Genomic DNA, 17,535 nt, shown 5'->3' with positions numbered 1-17,535 from the left:
ACGGAAGAAAATTATCAAATTTCATTTTGCTGTCTTCATTAATAAGAAAACAGACATAAAATATCTATGGCCATTCTTCAGAGCTATCAATACTGGCTCAGGATTATGAGACCTACCTTTGATGAAGGTTCAGTTCTATATTCTGCCTGCTAGAGGACTGGGACTACACTTCCCAGTAGAATTCTATTTCATACCTCCCACCATGTGCCCCAACCACCAGGCCTGAAATTGAAACACCAAGGATGTTTTGGGGTGAAGCAAAGCCTCAGTGGTTTTTCCCAGTGTACAAAAAAGAAACTTCTGAAATCTTTTAAAAGAAATGTAAAATGAGAAACTCATTTCTAATCAATAATATCTTCAATTAACAGACTTCCCCAAGTATAGATTGTTTTAATCAATGACTACTTTATTGGCAATTTGACACAACTAGACAGTAGATTATAATTTAAGAGCCCACTTAAACAATTATGCCTGAAGGAATTATTAGAAAGCACTAGTTTAGAACTAGTAGGAAACCTGATAACGAAGAATGCAGATATAGCACAGGTCTTCAACAAAGACCACACACTGTTGTCAGAACAGAAGAATAGCAGGAAATTTTAAGAGCTCCACAGGACTCATTCTGGGTCTAGTGTTGTTTAACTTTCTCATTAATGACTTGGATCTTGGATAGAGAACTTACTGATCAAGTCTGAAGATGATACAAAATGATGAGAGGGTTCCAACATTTTGGAGGATAGGAGTAGAATTCAAAAGGATCTTGGTAAATTAGAGAACTGGGCAGTACACAGCAACATGAAATTCAACACAGACAAATGAAAGGTGAAACACCTAAGGAAGATATATCTAGTGGATAAATACAGAAAGGGAGATAACTGGCAGGGCACCAGCACAGATAAGAAGGATCTGTGAGTTTTGGTGGAGCAGAGACTCAACATGAGTCAGCAGTATGATGCAATTGTGGCTGCATTACCAGGAGAATTATGCATAAGAAATGGGATACAATAGCATAACTGTATTTGGCACTAATTAGGCCTCAACTAGAGTGCTGTGTGTAGTTCCAGCCCCGCCTTAGGTAAGATGTTGAGAAATTATAGTTGAGTGACAGGTGAATAACAAAGACATAAAGGGGTTAGAAGAGGGGCGGGCAATTAGTTTGGGCAGAGGGCCGCTTACCCAGTTTCGGCAGGCTGTCGAAGGCCTCATGGGTAGCCCCGCCCCTTGACAGGCGCGCCACCCCTTGACAGGTGCCCCGCCCTTTGGTCACCATCTTGGGACCAATGTCCCAATGTCTTGGGACCAATGTCCCAGGGCCAGCACCAGTGGGGCCCAGAGTGGGGTGCAGCCTGGCAGGAGTCCATGGATCCAGGCTGGGCTGCACCAGCAGAGAAAGGGGGGAGCTGGCCTGGCTCCATAGAGCCCCTGCCAGCTGGAACCCCGCACTCCTGCCACCCTGCTCTGGGCCCCACTGGCACTGGCCCCAAGACACCGGTGTGGGCCCCATGCTCCCACTGGCTCCCTGCCCACTCATACCCAGTGCCCCCCAGTCCCACGGTACAGGCGAGGGGCAGCGCACAGCCCCAACCCCCTGCTCGCCAGCAGGGAAGAAGCTGGTGCTGAGCATGGGGAAAAGCTGCCCCTTGCCCGCCCCATGGTCAGCACTCCCTGCTGCAGGCGCTCGCAGCCAACACAGGGCTGTCTGGAGTAGGCACAAACAGCCTCGTGTGGGCTGCAGCTGGCTGCAGTGCGGGGCACTGGCCATGGGGTAAGCGAGGGGCCGCTTTTCTCTGCATTCAGCACCACCTTGTAACCCGCCCCACTGCCAGCCTGGGGCAGGCGAGGGGCTGCTTTTCTCTGTGCAGGGAAGGAGGCCAGGGAAAAGCTGAGCACGGGGGGAGGGGGGAAAACGGTCCCTCCCACGCCCAGTGCCCCAGGCTGCAGGTGCTTGCAGCCAGCATAGGGCTGTCTGGAGTGGGCACAGGCATCCCCACACGGGCTGCAAGCAGCTGTAGCATGGGGCACCGGGCGTGGGGCAGGGAGGGTCCACTTCACCCCCCCCCCGCACTCTTTCCCTGCCCGGGGTCCCCCCCACCCCCACTTACCTGAGGTTCCCATGCCGAGGCAGCCACATGCTCCCAGCCCAGAAACCCCAGCTGGGGCTTCTGGCTGGGGGGCAGGACCGAGCAGGCCCCATTGTTTTTGGAGCCTGCTGGGCTTCCCCTGGGTCCTACTGCCCTTGGTTCCTGCATTTTTGACAGGAACCAAGGACAGAGAAATATTAATTTTCTACATTTTTTTAGGAGCCAGATAGAATGGCCTCGCAGGCCAGGCCATATTTTGCCCACCCCGGGTTAGAATGAAAGCCATTCAAGGAAAGGTTGAGAAAAGGAGGTACATTCAGTTAGTAGACAAGCAGATTAGGGGAGACATGATACTATTTTCAAATATTAAGAAAGGCTACCATGAAGAGGATAGGAATGACTGTTCTCATTCCTGAAGTCCATTCCAAGCCCAATGATTCTATGCTTGTATTTCTGCTGACAGAGTTCTACTCTAATTGCCTGCTTCTTAAGGTGATCTCAAGAAGTGCATCCATGATGGCTACTTACGTCACTTGCAATGTTCCTGGAAGCTTCTGCTGCCTTGATGGGAATGGCATCTACCCGGAGGTCATAGCCTTTCTTCTTGTCCTCTTCCATGGCAAGTCTGTACAGTTTCTAAACAAATCACAAATATTCATTAACCATTTTAAAAGGCCTTCAAAAAGGTTTCAAGAATGACCTTTTCTTTTTTATTTAATTTTTTTCAGATTTTTTTAATATTTAAGCAACACACCTACCTGACTATAATTCAATTTGTTCTGCTGGGCCAGGACAATATCTGGAGTATCTGGCATGATGTGGATGCTGGTCTTATCTTTATTCCAAGCTTCTACATAAGTACGCTGAAAAGCAAACAACAGATGAGATAAGATAGTGGAATTAGGGAGACCAGCATAGCTACCATAGTGAAATATAATTTTGGCAGAATAAGCACAATAAAGAGCACCAATCATAGTGTTTCATGCACCCAGGAACAATAACACCTAATACTAAAATGGGAGAAGATCTCTCATCTACACTGCACATCCACTGCCAATTATTGTGTCCTATTAAGTAGTAACTAAGCATCTGATAGGACTCTTCAGTTCAAAGCTGCTTAGTAAGTAGAATCTTGTAATTTTGCCATTAATTTCAATTTACCGAATTCCACCACCTGGATTAAAGCTGGTTATTTCTGGGTTATTTTAAAGCAGACAAATGCATCATGATGTAGCCCTAGCAATGGGTTTGCCAGAAGGTTTACTGAACAGATCACCTTTGCTATTTAGCAGTAACACTGCATAATTTACTGGCAAATTAATTAAAAGTAAAGTAAAGGGATCTCAATATTATGGCACTTGCCCACAGTGTCTGCTATTCAATAAGAGATGTAAACCTTTGATGGAGGGGGAGAATTGGTGTTGTGAAAATAAAGAAATGTAGATTTGTGAGGATTTACTGAACCCGGCAAAGTTGCAAATGACATGTATAAATATCTCTACTAGTTATCAACTTGCCATTGCCTGCACAATAACAATCACCATAAATGTAAATGCAACACCACTCGACAAGGAAATATAGCCTAGTTATTTCTAAATAAAAATTGTTTAAAAGCATCCTTAAACTGCTCTTCATGGGGGTTTTTTATTTTAACTCCAAACAATAATTGAATCAATTTACAAATAATTTGAGTGCTCCAAAAACTTCAAGCACACAAAAAGCCCTTTACTTACAAAGTAACAAACCCTTATGTAGAGAAAACTCACTTGGTTCATAATATTAGAATTGTGCTTGGCCAGGACCATTGGCATAGAATCAAGAAGGCTAGTAAATTTAATAGTGTCTGGATGTTGCCGGTACTTATGGTCACTCAGGATGTGGGACGCTCTCTTATTTTTCTCAGCTTCCAGTGAGCCACTAGGAGACCATCCAATACCCCTCAGCCACTCTAGGTCTGACCTATATGCAAGCTGAAAAAACACAGGGAGATTAGTACATTCAAACATTTAAACAATCAACCCCTTTACCTTTCTTTTCAGAGCCTGCCAATGCTAGATTCTGTCCATACCAAATCACCCTGAAAAAATCCTAGACCATTCTTTGAAATTGCTTCCACAGCACCCCCTAGTAGGAGGCTCATTTGCCACAGGAATAGATAACTTGGGCACTATCACAGAAGAAACCCTTCTTACCCCTTCTGCCGAGGAACCTTATTTTATACCCTCAATACATCTTACACACCTCAAACCCAAATAGTCTTGCTCTTGTTTGGAGAGTTTAATTAGCTCCCAGGTGGCAGGAAGAAATCAGCACTTCATAAAGGTACAAAATAAGGTTTTCTGATGCTAAGGGTGAACATTTCCTTTTTTTTTATTGTTACCATTTTCAAAATACTCAGCAAACCACTATGCAGCAAAACTCCTTGCAGCATAAATTTTCAGAATCATACCCTTTAATTTATCCCACCCATTGAACCAAAACTACAGTAAAAAAAAACACAATGAGATTTACAAAGTCTGAAGAAAAAGATCAACTTACATCACTTTGAAGGTCATAGGCCTTTTTAGCATGGATCACATCACTCTGGTCTGGCAGACATGTCCATTGGTGCAGAGGATGTCTATAATCAATATCGCTGACCAGCTCCTGGCCTTTCTTGGCCACAACAACTGACAGCATGTCCACTGGGCTGCTATACTTGGTCTTCCACTTCTCAAAGTCTTTCTTGTACTCCCTGTCACTCTGGATCTTGGCTACATGCATTGACCACATCATCTTGGGATCATCCTTTATGTTGCGGGCTCCAATGTGATGTCCCTGTTGCTTGCGATACCCTTCCTTGTATTTGTACTAAAATCACATAAATCAGGTTATGTTAATTAGGATCAGAATGAGAAAATGCTGAAATATTAAGAAAATTGCTAGATCCAGTCATTTGGGATGACATGTAAACTGCAGCTCAGTTTTACAAATAAACCTGAGCCTGTTCTCTTAAATGCTACAAACTTAGCGGATCATTATAGTTTTACTCCTATGAATCTAATGTTTCTTTGGATCTTGTGCATAACATTGTAGTTCTATAAGGGCATGTCTACATGAGCTGATTTAGGGCGCATTAGCCATTTTTAAGGTGCATTGAGGGCACAGGTCTATACGTGCACACCCTTAATGCACCTTTAAAAGGGTGATTTTAGGATATTTGCGCCTAAATTTGATACCTGCTTTTGCAGGTATCAAATTTAGGCACAAGTAGCTAAAGCATTTTAAACATATGTGTAGATGTACTAAGGCACATTAACGCCATGTATGTCAACTACCTTGAGACTAATTTTAGTCCAAGTCAGTCCACACACCACATTAATGGACTTTAGCCAGTACAGGTATAGATGCACACCTAAATCACCTTAATATGCATTAGGCAAATACACATTAAGTTTAGGCATGCACAAAAGCATGTGTAGATGCACCCTAAATTTTTGTAGTGAGGAAGGAATGGAATCTTTGGAATCCATAGGAAGAGTCGACTAAGTAGTTGTGAGAATAAGTTCATTTATTACGTGACCTATGAAAGAATTAAAATCTCAAGAAACTCCTTGCTGTACACTCTCAGAGAGGGATGTGATCCAGTGTCTCAAGGGATCAGTTCAGGAATGGAAATTCAGGGATATCAGGAACATTTTTCTTAAAAAGTACTAAATCTTTTCTGAAACACAGGTGGCTGAACTGTAGTTAGCATGTAAAGCTGTGCTTATTACGTGTATGTCACAAGAGCAATTCTTTAACTAAAGTGATTTCTGGGCCAGGCTGTGAGTAGTCATGAGGAAAAGATCTCTGACTTCTCTAAGAACCCCTCACCCCAGTAGTTAGCTCTGCTACATACTGCTCCCAGCAGGGTATGACTAACTAATGGTTCAAAGTCTGAACATGCCATCGACTAAGCAGACAAAAGTTTTTGGGGGCATACTGCACTAACGTGGGAGCAATCCCCCTCCTACTGCTTTCTTCACTCCTACGAAGAATTTGTATTCTGTTTGTTAACACAAGAGAGAAAGCTACCTTCAACTTATTTTTTATTTTCCCCTTTCAAGATGCCTGGATCACAGAGGAATAAATCTGGCCCAGGAAGGTTTAGCAAACTGTGGCTGAAGGCATGACATAACAGGAAGTACATAACAGACTGAACTGAAAGCGTTACTTACATCACTTGCAATGTCTCTCGATGCTCTGGCTGCTTTCACTGAAATGGCTTCAGGTGTGAGGTCATAGCCTTTCTTTAACATTTCTTCCCATCCAAGTTTATACAGTTTCTAAATTAGAAAAAAGAAAGATTTTCCAGAATTTTCGAGAGCTCCTGGAATAACACCAACCCTTCCTCAAGCATTACAACTGAGGAACAGGACACTGGAGTGTTGCTCAGTTTTCTTTCCATTCTTACTTGGCCAAAAGGTTGCAACTGACCCTTGCATGGATGCAAAAGACAGGGAGCACAGCCAGGTTGAGAAATGGCTGTTGGAGCAGTATCTACTCCCTCTGCAGCTTTCCTAGTCTAGCCCCACAAATAGAGGCACATGGGCAGGTGGAACAAGGTGTAATTGTCTCAAAGACGTCCGTTTCCAGAAAAAGCATGTCGGGTCAGACCAGGAAAGGCTGTGGCAAGAGCAGATGGTCTTGCCACAGCCACTTCTCCATCTGGCTCTGCAGGAGGCAGCCAGCACAGTTCCACCTGACTGCAAACTCAGTGGCAGTTCCCAAGTTGAGACCCACTGCTCTAGGGATGAAAAGAATTCACCAATATGCTAACAAAGCACATGGCAATTTAACGCTTATTATATAAAAGAAAATCAGTGTTTATTATGGCAAACCTGGTTCCCAATCAGAAACATTGCCTTTTTAAAAAGTTCCCAACCTCTTGCTTTCTGTAAATCCAAGAGATGAAAAATGTATGAAAAATGTGTCATATAACCTAGGTAATCCCAGGTAACCTCTACATTTTACGAGCTATATTTTATCACTGGTCAACATTCCCCTTTTATGTTTCCCTCCTACTACCCCCACCTACCTGTCTCACCCTTTGATTTTCCCTGCCACACATTTGCATTTTCACAGACCCACATTTTGCATATTGGCTTAAACTTCTATTCTACCCGAGAGTACACACAAACACCAGCAGACACTCCCTATGCCTGCAGAAGGGTGTTTGTGCCCTAATGTTTGTAAAGTGTGCTTTTCTTAACTATTTAGCTGGTCTAATAAAGACCTTTTCTTATATAACCTAGGCTAAGACACATACACCAATCTCATTCATATCAGCAGGGGTCTCTTACCAAGAGAAAAAGCAGAAGGGCACTTTAGGTTGCTGCCTAGGCTTCATTCCTATATCAATTAATGTGCTGTACATTAGAAGTATTTCCACTGCAACTAACTGAACATTTCTTGTCTAAGTGATAAAAAAAATCAAACCTGGGGGACTGTTTTTTGTTGTTGTTTTTAACATAACTGGGCAGGAGCCAACACTTGCACTGCTACTGTCTTGTGAAAAGGAAAGGAAAATGTTAAGAGATAATAAATCCCTTATTGAATAAGTTGCCCAAGACAACACAGCAGTGGTTCTCAATAAAATTCAAAACAGTTACAGAGGGGTGCCCTGTCTGTCAAAAAGTTGATAAACACTGAACTAGAGGCTCAAGGTTTAATTTGCCCTTATATTTGGAATAGGATTTAGGCTCCTAACTCATTTAAATTTTTGCAAATTTTAGCTTTAGCAATGTAAAAAAATATTCTGTGGTTCGGTCTTAAAGCATCACTTACCTTTTTTGCAAAACAAACATTAAATTGGCATAAATTAATCAATATTTATTCTTAATAATAGGACACATTTCTTTGATAAAAATAAATTAAGGAATATGTCACGAACTGTCTGTACCTGGCTATAATTTGTTGTGTTCTGTTTAGCTTGAAGAATATCTGGTGTATCTGGCATCACATGAATCTGAAGTTTATCCTTCTCCCAAGCTTGAATGTAGGCATGCTATTGGAAAAAACAACAGCACGTACGTTAATAGAAAGAAGAAGCAGACAGAGGAAGATGGATCTGCAAGTGTACTTTGGTTTTGGGGATGGGAAAAGGTGTTGATTTGAACTAATCTCTCTGATTAATCACATAAACCAGAATTCAAGTGAACAAGGATCCAATCTGTGCTCTGTTGTGGTCCATGTATTTGGCACTTCATGAACATTTATAGCGATGACTAGCATCAGCCTGTTAAATGGCTGTTTGTTTGCAGTCAGTGATAGGTTTCTCTTCAGTAGAGGTGGTCAAGAATTTTCTGGAAAAGTGGGGTCTCATCAGAAAAATCTGACTTGTCAGAACTGAAATGTTGCTGATGAATGTCTTGCATTTGAAAGCCTAACTACTTCACAATTGGCCCAATAAAATATATCAGCCTAAGAAATCCTTGCCTTTCACACCATAACTTGTCACTTTCAGCAGAACAGGGCTGCTGCAGGGGCTCTTGCTATTTGGTGGATTATTCAGGCTAGGGTCTGCTGTTCCTGGGAAACCCTGGCATGTGGCTACCTCCTGAGTTGGAGCTTGAACGCCCTGAATGCCTCAAATGGAATTAGGACTCAAAAGATTTTGGCTAGCCAGCCAGGCAGTTCTGTTTTATTTCAGAAAAATCAAAATGAAAGAGCCCAATTTTTCTTATGGAAAATTTTCTACATTTCCCTTTCAAGAGAAGGTTAAAAAACTCCTAGCTTTCATTCCAAGTCAGAATGAGAACTGGTTTATAAAGATCAAGGCTGCTGGAAATTTCAAGTTTCAACTAGAAGGCTAAGCCATTACCTGGATTAGCTTTTGTGTGAACCCTTCATCCTTATGGGGGAATTGTTTGCTTCTGTCAGCAACGTCCTCCCACTCCCTTACATCCTTTCCGTCCCTGTCTTTTGTATTGAAATAATGCTTTCTGTTTGATAGCCTGCTCTGTACATGCCCTTTCATAGCATCTGATGAATTGAGCTCTTGCTCACAAAACTTTAAGCATCCCTGATTCAGTTAGTCTATAAGGTGTACCTCTACTCTGCCTTCTGCTTGACTTCATAGTAACGTAGCTAACTACCCCTCTCTCTTCATAAATTTCACCCAGTTCTCTTTCTGAATAAAGAGGGCACAATCAGGCCCATGCAGTCTAGGCTTCTGATTAGTTATGGAGTCTTCTGGGGTTTATTTAGGAGTATAAATTAATATTTATATTATGAGAGTGAGAATAACAGAAAACATAGGCATGAGTGGCATGTTCAGCCCTTGAGATGCATGAAGAGAGAGATTATTTAACTAGTAGCAAGATGTTTCAATCTAATTAGAGCAAGGGTGTCAAATGTACAGAACATAGGCCAAATCCAGCCCAAAGAGCTCATAGGAAGGTCAGGAACTGGGGAGCAGGGTAAGTGGGAGCAGGGCCTACCACCAAAATCTGGGGCATAAAGCCTCTTGGGAATGCATGTCAGTAGTGAGGGGGGAGCAACAGCTGCATTAAGACAAAACCTGTGGTCCAGACCTAACCTGGAGGCAAGCAAGTTAGAGGAATCTGCAAATAACATATTCACTCAAACCACAGAGAAATATGACTGCTCAATCTTGTTTACTTTTCCCTGAAAAACAAGCTTGGACAAAGGCAGTGACACGGAATTACAAAATGATCTTTAAATAGATTATTTTCCAATTGTGGATTATTTTCATCATATCCACTCACCCTATTCATCACATCTGCATTGTGTTTTGCAAGCACCATGTCCATAGAGTCAGTCTGTTTTATGAAGGGGAAAATACTGGGATGCTGGCGGTATTTCCTGTCACTTGCAATATCTGTGGCTTTTCTAGACTTCTCCACATCAAGAGAACCAGCAGGACTCCAACCAAGTCCTTTGTACCATTCATTATAGTCCTGTTTGTATTCGTTCTGCAAAACACAACAGAAAAGGAAAAACACATTTTGCAAACCATAAAATACAAATGTCTGACGTTATTTCAAAATGTAATCCTTACACTGAAACAAAGGCCTAGACAATATCTCTACCAATGCTAATCAGAAATGAAAATGGAAGCTTACATTACTTTGAATCCGATTCATGTTTCTGCTCAGTTCCAAATTCATTGCATCTGGTAGTAGGAAATATTTGTGCAGCAGATGTTTGTAGTTTATGTTGGTTATATTAGCTTGTGCGTCCTTGGCTGCCAAGACACTGAGTGTATCAGCAGGTGTGTGGTATCTGGTCTTGCTGGTTTCATAGGCTTTCTTGTACTCACGGTCAGACTGCATCTTAGCCACTTGCATAAAATGGACTAGTTTGGGATCATCCTGAAGGCTGCGGAAGCCAACAAGTTTCCCCTTATCTTTTTCATAACCTAATTTGTATTTGTACTGCAAACAGAAGAGAGAGAGAGACCCCTTGAATTCACCTTACCAAGAAGATATCAGATTAAGAAAGCAACCCAGCTAAATGTGCTCTAAGAAAGAACTTAAGCTAATTAGAAATAGGCTAATGAAGAATATCTTGCATTCAAAAGCTTGTCTAACTCTATCCCAAATATGCAGTTAAGGTTCAAGAAATATTTGTCTTTCTGTTTAAACAGGGAACACAGCAGCAGTAGCATTGTGTTCTCAGTGCGATGCTGATCCTTGAAATAATTCAGATATCTCACCATTTTATAAAAGCTGATTTTAAAAGGTTACATTAAAAATCTTCTCTCATGAAAAAGAAAGTTTCTTCGTGAGAGCATGCTCCACGCACTGCCTCACATCACAGGGACTCAAGCTAGGTTGGCTGAGTCTACAGCATGCTTCAGGGTAGACGTATTCTAAAGCATGGAGCTCTGAGCCAGTCTAGCACATACATTTGAAAAGGTGCTTCCCATTACGCTCTATTTGTGTGTTTTAATGATAATAATGGATCACCCTACCCAACTGCAAGAACACTCCTATCAGCTCAAATTCTGGGCAACCAATTGCCCAAAGTCAGTACTAGGTTCTGCACTGCACCAATCACCACTTGGAAAGGACTGGAAAGAGAGAGATCCTTCTGTTAAGCTATAGAGTGGCTACAGATGCCATCTGTGGTGACTCCTGGCCTAGAGACAGACATTCAAAAAGCCTGAGCCTGAATTGAGCCCTGCCCAGCCCAGAGAGCATGCCGGGATGCTGGGAGAGTCTGGTTTAACTTAAACTAGGAAGCAGCTTTGGGACTGTTGTAGTAGAGACCGGGATGCCTCACCTTCAGCCCTCTCACACCAAACTCTGAACACTGAAATACAAAGAGATTCAGGGTGACCCTTGAGACTTATGGAGCCACCTCCTCTTTGCATACTGAATTCCTTCAGATTCTCTGAAGGAATGGTCCTGTTACCTGAAGTGGGAATGTCTCTACACTAGTAGTATTAGCAGCAGATTTCCCAAAGCAGTGTTACTTTTTCTGAATTCTACAATGCAGTAATTAGAAACTAATACATGCAAGTCACAACAGAAGCATGCATGAATTATATGCAAAGTGACCTTTAAAAGAGCCTGAACAAAGTCACTTTAATAAATAAACTATACTGTACAAGTAAAGTTGGTTTTCTGCAGAGTATTGCCAGCTGACTTATGCTTGTGTATCTTCCTAATGAAGTAATTACTCTTTGATAATTGCAAGCTAATTTAGATGTCAGATAAACTATAGTTATTAAATGTGCTCATAAATTAAAGACTTAGGAGCAATCATGAAATCAAAATCTAAAATTGCATCTTGTCAATAAATGAACATTTTGTAGCATTTAACAAGAAACAGTTTCCTGTTTTAAAAACTTACATCACTAGCAATGTCCCTGGAAGCCCTGGCAGCTTTAATGGAAATAGCATCTGATCTGAGGTCATACCCCTTCTTCTTAGCCTCTTCCAAGGAAAGTTTGTACATTTTCTGTCAACAGGAAGAAAAGATGACATTCCTTTTTTAAAAAAAAAATGTAGAATCTCATTTACAAACAAAATACCCAATACATATGATCATTTGAAACAAAGCCTTTTCATTAGCATGGCTCTGTCCTCAGTTATTTAACACTTCTACAAGCATTTTAAAAAAATTGGCTACACAAAGGGATATATTTTCAAAATGAATCAAAAACAAAGATCTTAATTATTCATGTTATCACTTTGTAATGTGCCACTGAATATTTGTTTGTCTTTTTATTATAGCAACTCATTACAGCTTCTGTTATTAAATCTTTGATGGGAAAGAGACAGCTTGCTGTGCATATTACTATAGATCAGAGAAGAGAGGATTAGTCAGGTACTACTGTACTATCATTTTAATTACTGCTAATGTTAGATAACTACAAGATAGTCAGCCTTACAAGTTGCACTTACATCACTTAGATTAAAGGCATTAACTTTAGCCAAAGCAATCTCCGGAATATCTGGTGTGATGTGGACTTTTGTCTTGTCTGCTTCCCATGCACGTTTATACTCATGCTAGAAGGATAAATACAAAAAAGATGATAGCATTATAGTCTCAACAAAGGAACCAAAGAGAAAGCAATGTTATCAGAGCCACTTCCTTTATAAGGATCAAATTAGTCCCTAGAATATATGCAGCACATGATAACTTCACCGATGACTACAAGAACAGATGCTGCCCTTTACCTTTATGTATTTATTTCTTCTTAAGGATTTTGACAATGCAGCTGTAGAATAATGGCTCATTAATTTCTACCTTCAAGGAAAAGCAAATCACAGGTATATTGAGCCTGAAGATTGCTAACTCTGTGAAATTCTTATTCCTCTTATCTCATGTGAGCATCACAGTGACACAGCAAAATTTGCCAATGTGGTAAAAAAATGCTAACAGGTTTATTTCTCTTCTCACTGAATAAGAGTACAAATCATGAATAGTGCCATTGGAGTCAATGAGGTTGCGCTGGTATAAAAGCAGAGTAATTGAGAGAACAATCAGGTCTGTAATACTTACCTGTTTACACTTTTGCTGACCAGTATAGAAAAATTACTCAGTATCGGAGTGATAGGCTGTCAGCCATTTTCCTTGTAGAGGACAACCAGCTGAGCTGTCTCATTAAATGGTTCAGGTATAGTAAGTATATGAATAACCATCTTAGAGAACTAGGCTTAGTCTGTTTGCTGGCCTAAAATTCTGGAGGATCCACACAGACTCATAGAGCATTAATTTTTATTCCATCACTAATTCCAGCGATTCTAGCAACGAACTGATTTTTTCTAAATATTAATGGATAATGTCAGCTTACATCAGTTAACTTCTATTAAATGTATTCATTTTATACAAAGGTTCATATCACAGTTTCATAGTTGGTAGGGTCAGAAGGGACCTAAGTAGATCATGAAGTCCGACCACCTGCCATGGCAGGAAAGAGTACTGGGGTCAAGCGACCCTGGCAAGGTGATTATCTAGCCTCCTTTTGAAGATCCCCAGGGTAGGAGCAAGCACCACATCCCTTGGAAGTTGGTTCCAGATCCTAGCTGCCCTGACTGTGAAGTAGTGCCTCCTAATATCTAGTCTGAACAACTTATGGCCGTTATTCCTTGTTACTCCCGGTAGGGCTCAGGGGAACAGGGACTCTCCCAATGCCTGCTGGTCCCCCTTAGCCAGTTTGTAGACGGCCACCAGATCCCCCCTCAGCCTTCTCTTGTGGAGGCTGAACAGGTTCAGGTCCCGTAGCCTCCGTCCATAGGGCCTGCCCTGCTGCCCCCTGATCATGCGAGTGGCCCTCCTCTGGACCCTCTCCATGTTGTCCACATCCCTCCTGAAATGTGGCACTCAGAACTGGATGCAGTACTCCAGCTGCTGCCTGACAAGTGTCGCATAGAGGGGGAGGATCGCCTCCCTGGACCTGCTTGAGATGCATCTGTGGATGCATGACAAGTTAAGGTTGGCCTTCCTGACCGTGTCCCCCACACTGCCGGCCCATGTTCATCTTGGCATCAGTAATGATTCCAAGATCCTTTTCTGCCTCTGTGCTGATGAGAAGGGAGTTCCCAGCCTGTAGGTATGCTGATGGTACTCACCAGCCCCCCTCCAGCGAGGCAGGGTCCCCCCAAATCCCAGGCAGGGCCCCTCCTTGCCCAGGAGTAACTTGAAGACAGCGGCAGGCCCACTGCACATGTGCATAGTTCAAATGGGCCCACCAGCCGAAAACCCCCCCCAGTTAGGCTCCAGGAGTGGCGCGAGACATGCAGGTGAAAGCCTGCTGTGCCCCAGCACCCCAAAGCCCCCCAGAGACCCCCAATTGCTGTGGAATGCCCCCACCAACCCCCAGCAGCAGCCAGGGGTAAGTGGGGCCCCTGGTGGCCCAGCCTAGCCATGGGGAGGTGGTTAAGCTGGAGCCCAGGAGGGTCACACCCCGCCCCGGCCCCTACTTCGCTCAGCCCCAAAGCGAGCCACGTGGCTGGAGCCATGTGAACAGGCTGTGCAAACAGGCGCGCTTGTCTGCCTGGTGCATGAGTTAGCATGGAGTTTGTGCAGGAGGGCGAGTGGGTGGGCCCGTGGCCCTGCCTGTGGACCCCCACCCTAGGGAAGCCAGTCCCAGCCGTAGCCACCCCACCAGCAGCATGCTGCGCATGGGCACACGCCACACCCTGAGGCTCCCCTCAGGGTCTGCGACCCCCCTCTCTGGCGCCTCAGAGGCCTCCACCCAGATGGAGCCCATGGTTCCGGGCTCCACCCAGATGGAGCCCCTGGCTCTCAGCTGTGGGGGGCTGCCTGTCACTTTCTCAGACTCTGGGGCCCAGGACCATGGTCACCTCCCCTTGTGGGGAGCTCCAGGCCACAGTCCAGACACTGCGCACCATCAGGGACTGTCAGCAGAAGATTGATTCCTACTGCCAGGCCCTTCTCCCCCGGGAGATGGAGGGTAGACCACGGTCTCCCTCCAGGACAAGGGAGGACTTGGGGACCTCCCTTACTGTCCAGCGCAGGGGTTGGACCAAGGTGGTCAAGGGCCACAAGGCCTGCCTCACCAAGGCCCCTGCCCCACTGGAGCTATGCAACAGGTACAAACCTCTTGCAGCCCCAGCAGAGCCTGCTGAGTTGCCAGCTCCCGCAGGCAACATGGGCACTACCGTAGCTACTGCCCCCGCTCTCCCCAAGACAAAACGCAAAGTGTTTGTCATGGGAGACTCCATCTGCCGCCCCGACCCCTTAGCCCGGGAAGTCTACTGCTTCCCAAGAGCCCACATCCGAGACATTGCAGAGAAGATCCCTGTACTCACCCAGCCCACTGACCACTATCCCATGCTCCTTATCCATGTGGGCACCAATGACATGGCTCAGAGCGCTCCCAGCCAGGTCATGAGGCACTACAGAGATTTGGAAGCGAGGCTAAAGGGTCTGGGGGCACAGGTGGTTTTCTCTTCGATCCTTCCAGTCTCGAGCTATGGGCTGAGGAGGGAAAGGAGGATCCAGGTAGTTAACCAAAGACTGTGGCACTGGTGTCATTGGGAAGGCTTTGGCTTCCATGACCACAGTCCGCTCTTTGGTGAGAGGCAGCAAGATGCTGGGAAAGGATGGCCTCCACGTCTCTCCAGCGGGGAATAGGCTCTTCTCAGCCAGACTGGCTGACCTGCTCCACCAGGCTTTAAACTAAGCCCACCAGGGGATGGGGGGACTACCGCTACTGCTGGCCCACTGAGCGACTCTTGCAAAGCCAGCAGGTCAAGGCTCTTAAGGGAGTCCACCCCTGCCCCAGCACCTGGAACAACCAGTAGGCAAGGCAAGGGCCCACAAGGGGACACTTGCCTGCCTGTACACAAATGCCAGGATCTTGGGGAATAAACAGGAACTTGTCCTCCTGCTTAATGCAAATAATTACGATGTCATAGGGAAAACAGAGACCTGGTGGGACTCCACCCATGACTCGATCATGGTTATAAACGGCTAAACCCTGTACTGGAGAAATCAAGTAGACAAAAGGGGCAGGGGCTTAGCTGTCTATGTCAAGGAGAGCTACACGTCCCTGCTAGCTGACATTGGCAACCAGGGTGGACAGCTAGAGACCCTCTGGGTTAAAATGCATGGGGAATGTGGCACAGGGGACATGATGGTGGGAGTCTACTACAGACCTCCCACCCAAAGTCAAGAGTTTGACCAGGAGTTCGCCAGGGACCTGGCTGAAGCCCCATGCTCCAGGTCCATGGTTGTCATGGGAGACTTCAACTACCCAGACATCTCATGGAAAGAGCACTCAGCTAAATCCGAGCAGTCGCAAAGCTTCCTCTCATGCCTGGATGACCTCTATTTGACACAAGAGGTCTACGGGTCAACGAGAGGTAAAGTGCTGCTTGACCTGGTACTGGCAACCAGGGGCGATCTGATCAGCAACCTAACAATCAATGGGAAACTGGGTGACAGCAATCACGAGCTGATCACCTTCACCATCTGCCATAAAGCTGGCAAGACAGTCCACAATTCAAAAAGGATGTGGAGAAGCTTGAGAGAGTCCAGAGAAGAGCCATGATGAGAGGTCAGGAAAACAGACCTTACGATGACAGGCTGAGAGCTATGGGACAGTTCAGCCTGGAAAAGCGCTGGCTCTGGGGCGATCTGATGGCCACCTATAAGTTTATCAGGGGTGTTCACCAGGATCTGGGGGAAAGATTGTTCACCAGAGCCTCCCAAGGGATGAGAAGGTCAAATGATTATAAACTCCTGCAAGACCATTTCAGGCTGGACATAAAGAAGAATTTCTTTGCTGTCTGACCCCCCAAGGTCGGGAATAGCCTGCCATCAGAGGTGGTTCAAGCACCTACTTTGAATGCCTTCAAGAAAAAATTGGATGTTTATCTTGCTGGGATCCTATGACCCCAGCTGACTTCCTGCCCCTGGGGCAGAGGGGCTGGACTCGATGAACTTCCAAGGTCCCTTCCAGCCCTAATGTCTATGAAATCTATGAAACTCAGCATTTCTGTGTTTGAAATGAAACAGAAAGTCTGAGTGGAAATTTCCTAAAGATAAAAATATAGTTACATCTCAGGGAAGTATTAGATCAACATATTAACATACAAATACTGTGAACTGTTGTAGTCATGTGTTTGTTACCCAGGGCAAATAAAAATCCAAGCATGTGACAGGTTAGTTCCAGCATTAGAATTGATCATAGGGTTAGAAAAGAAGGGTACCAATACAGTTAGTTTATGGCACTGTAGCTATCAGCATATTTTTGCTCTGCGTATAGGAAGGAAAAACAGAACGTGTATTTTTATTAATTAAGGAGCTGGTAATGTTTTATGCATGAGCATGTATGTGTGTATGTATGCACAAACATTTGCATGTGGAATTCTTGGGGTGGAAAGGAAAAATGAATGAGATTGTGGTTTTGGGCCATGTGTGACTTTCTAGAGTTCAGAGTAGTTTCTCAGAATGAGACTAATAATGGTGGTGTGAAATTGGCATATAT

At 44.2% G+C, this 17,535-nt stretch overlaps 1 protein-coding gene across 8 annotated transcripts in view; it reads right to left on the bottom strand.

Annotated features, from left to right (window-relative positions):
- Nucleotides 1–17,535, bottom strand: part of NEB (nebulin) — a 255,506-nt gene that overhangs the window by 164,483 nt on the left and 73,488 nt on the right. For all 8 annotated transcript variants that reach the window (XM_019522420.1, XM_019522414.1, XM_019522415.1 and 5 more), the window contains exons 40-49: nucleotides 12,479–12,583; nucleotides 11,925–12,032; nucleotides 10,190–10,501; nucleotides 9,833–10,039; nucleotides 8,005–8,109; nucleotides 6,281–6,388; nucleotides 4,620–4,931; nucleotides 3,848–4,051; nucleotides 2,840–2,944; nucleotides 2,610–2,717 (exon numbers count right to left, since the gene is read on the bottom strand). In XM_019522420.1, the coding sequence (XP_019377965.1) occupies nucleotides 2,610–2,717; nucleotides 2,840–2,944; nucleotides 3,848–4,051; nucleotides 4,620–4,931; nucleotides 6,281–6,388; nucleotides 8,005–8,109; nucleotides 9,833–10,039; nucleotides 10,190–10,501; nucleotides 11,925–12,032; nucleotides 12,479–12,583 (1,674 nt within the window). The remainder of the gene's footprint in view (nucleotides 1–2,609; nucleotides 2,718–2,839; nucleotides 2,945–3,847; nucleotides 4,052–4,619; nucleotides 4,932–6,280; nucleotides 6,389–8,004; nucleotides 8,110–9,832; nucleotides 10,040–10,189; nucleotides 10,502–11,924; nucleotides 12,033–12,478; nucleotides 12,584–17,535) is intronic.

The sequence above is a fragment of the Gavialis gangeticus genome, unplaced genomic scaffold, assembly GCF_001723915.1.
Source record: "Gavialis gangeticus isolate Ggan-Ray unplaced genomic scaffold, GavGan_comp1, whole genome shotgun sequence".
Taxonomy (NCBI): Eukaryota; Metazoa; Chordata; order Crocodylia; family Gavialidae; genus Gavialis; species Gavialis gangeticus.
Note: the sequence above shows the minus strand (reverse complement) of the source record. Positions and strands in the feature narration are given on the sequence as shown.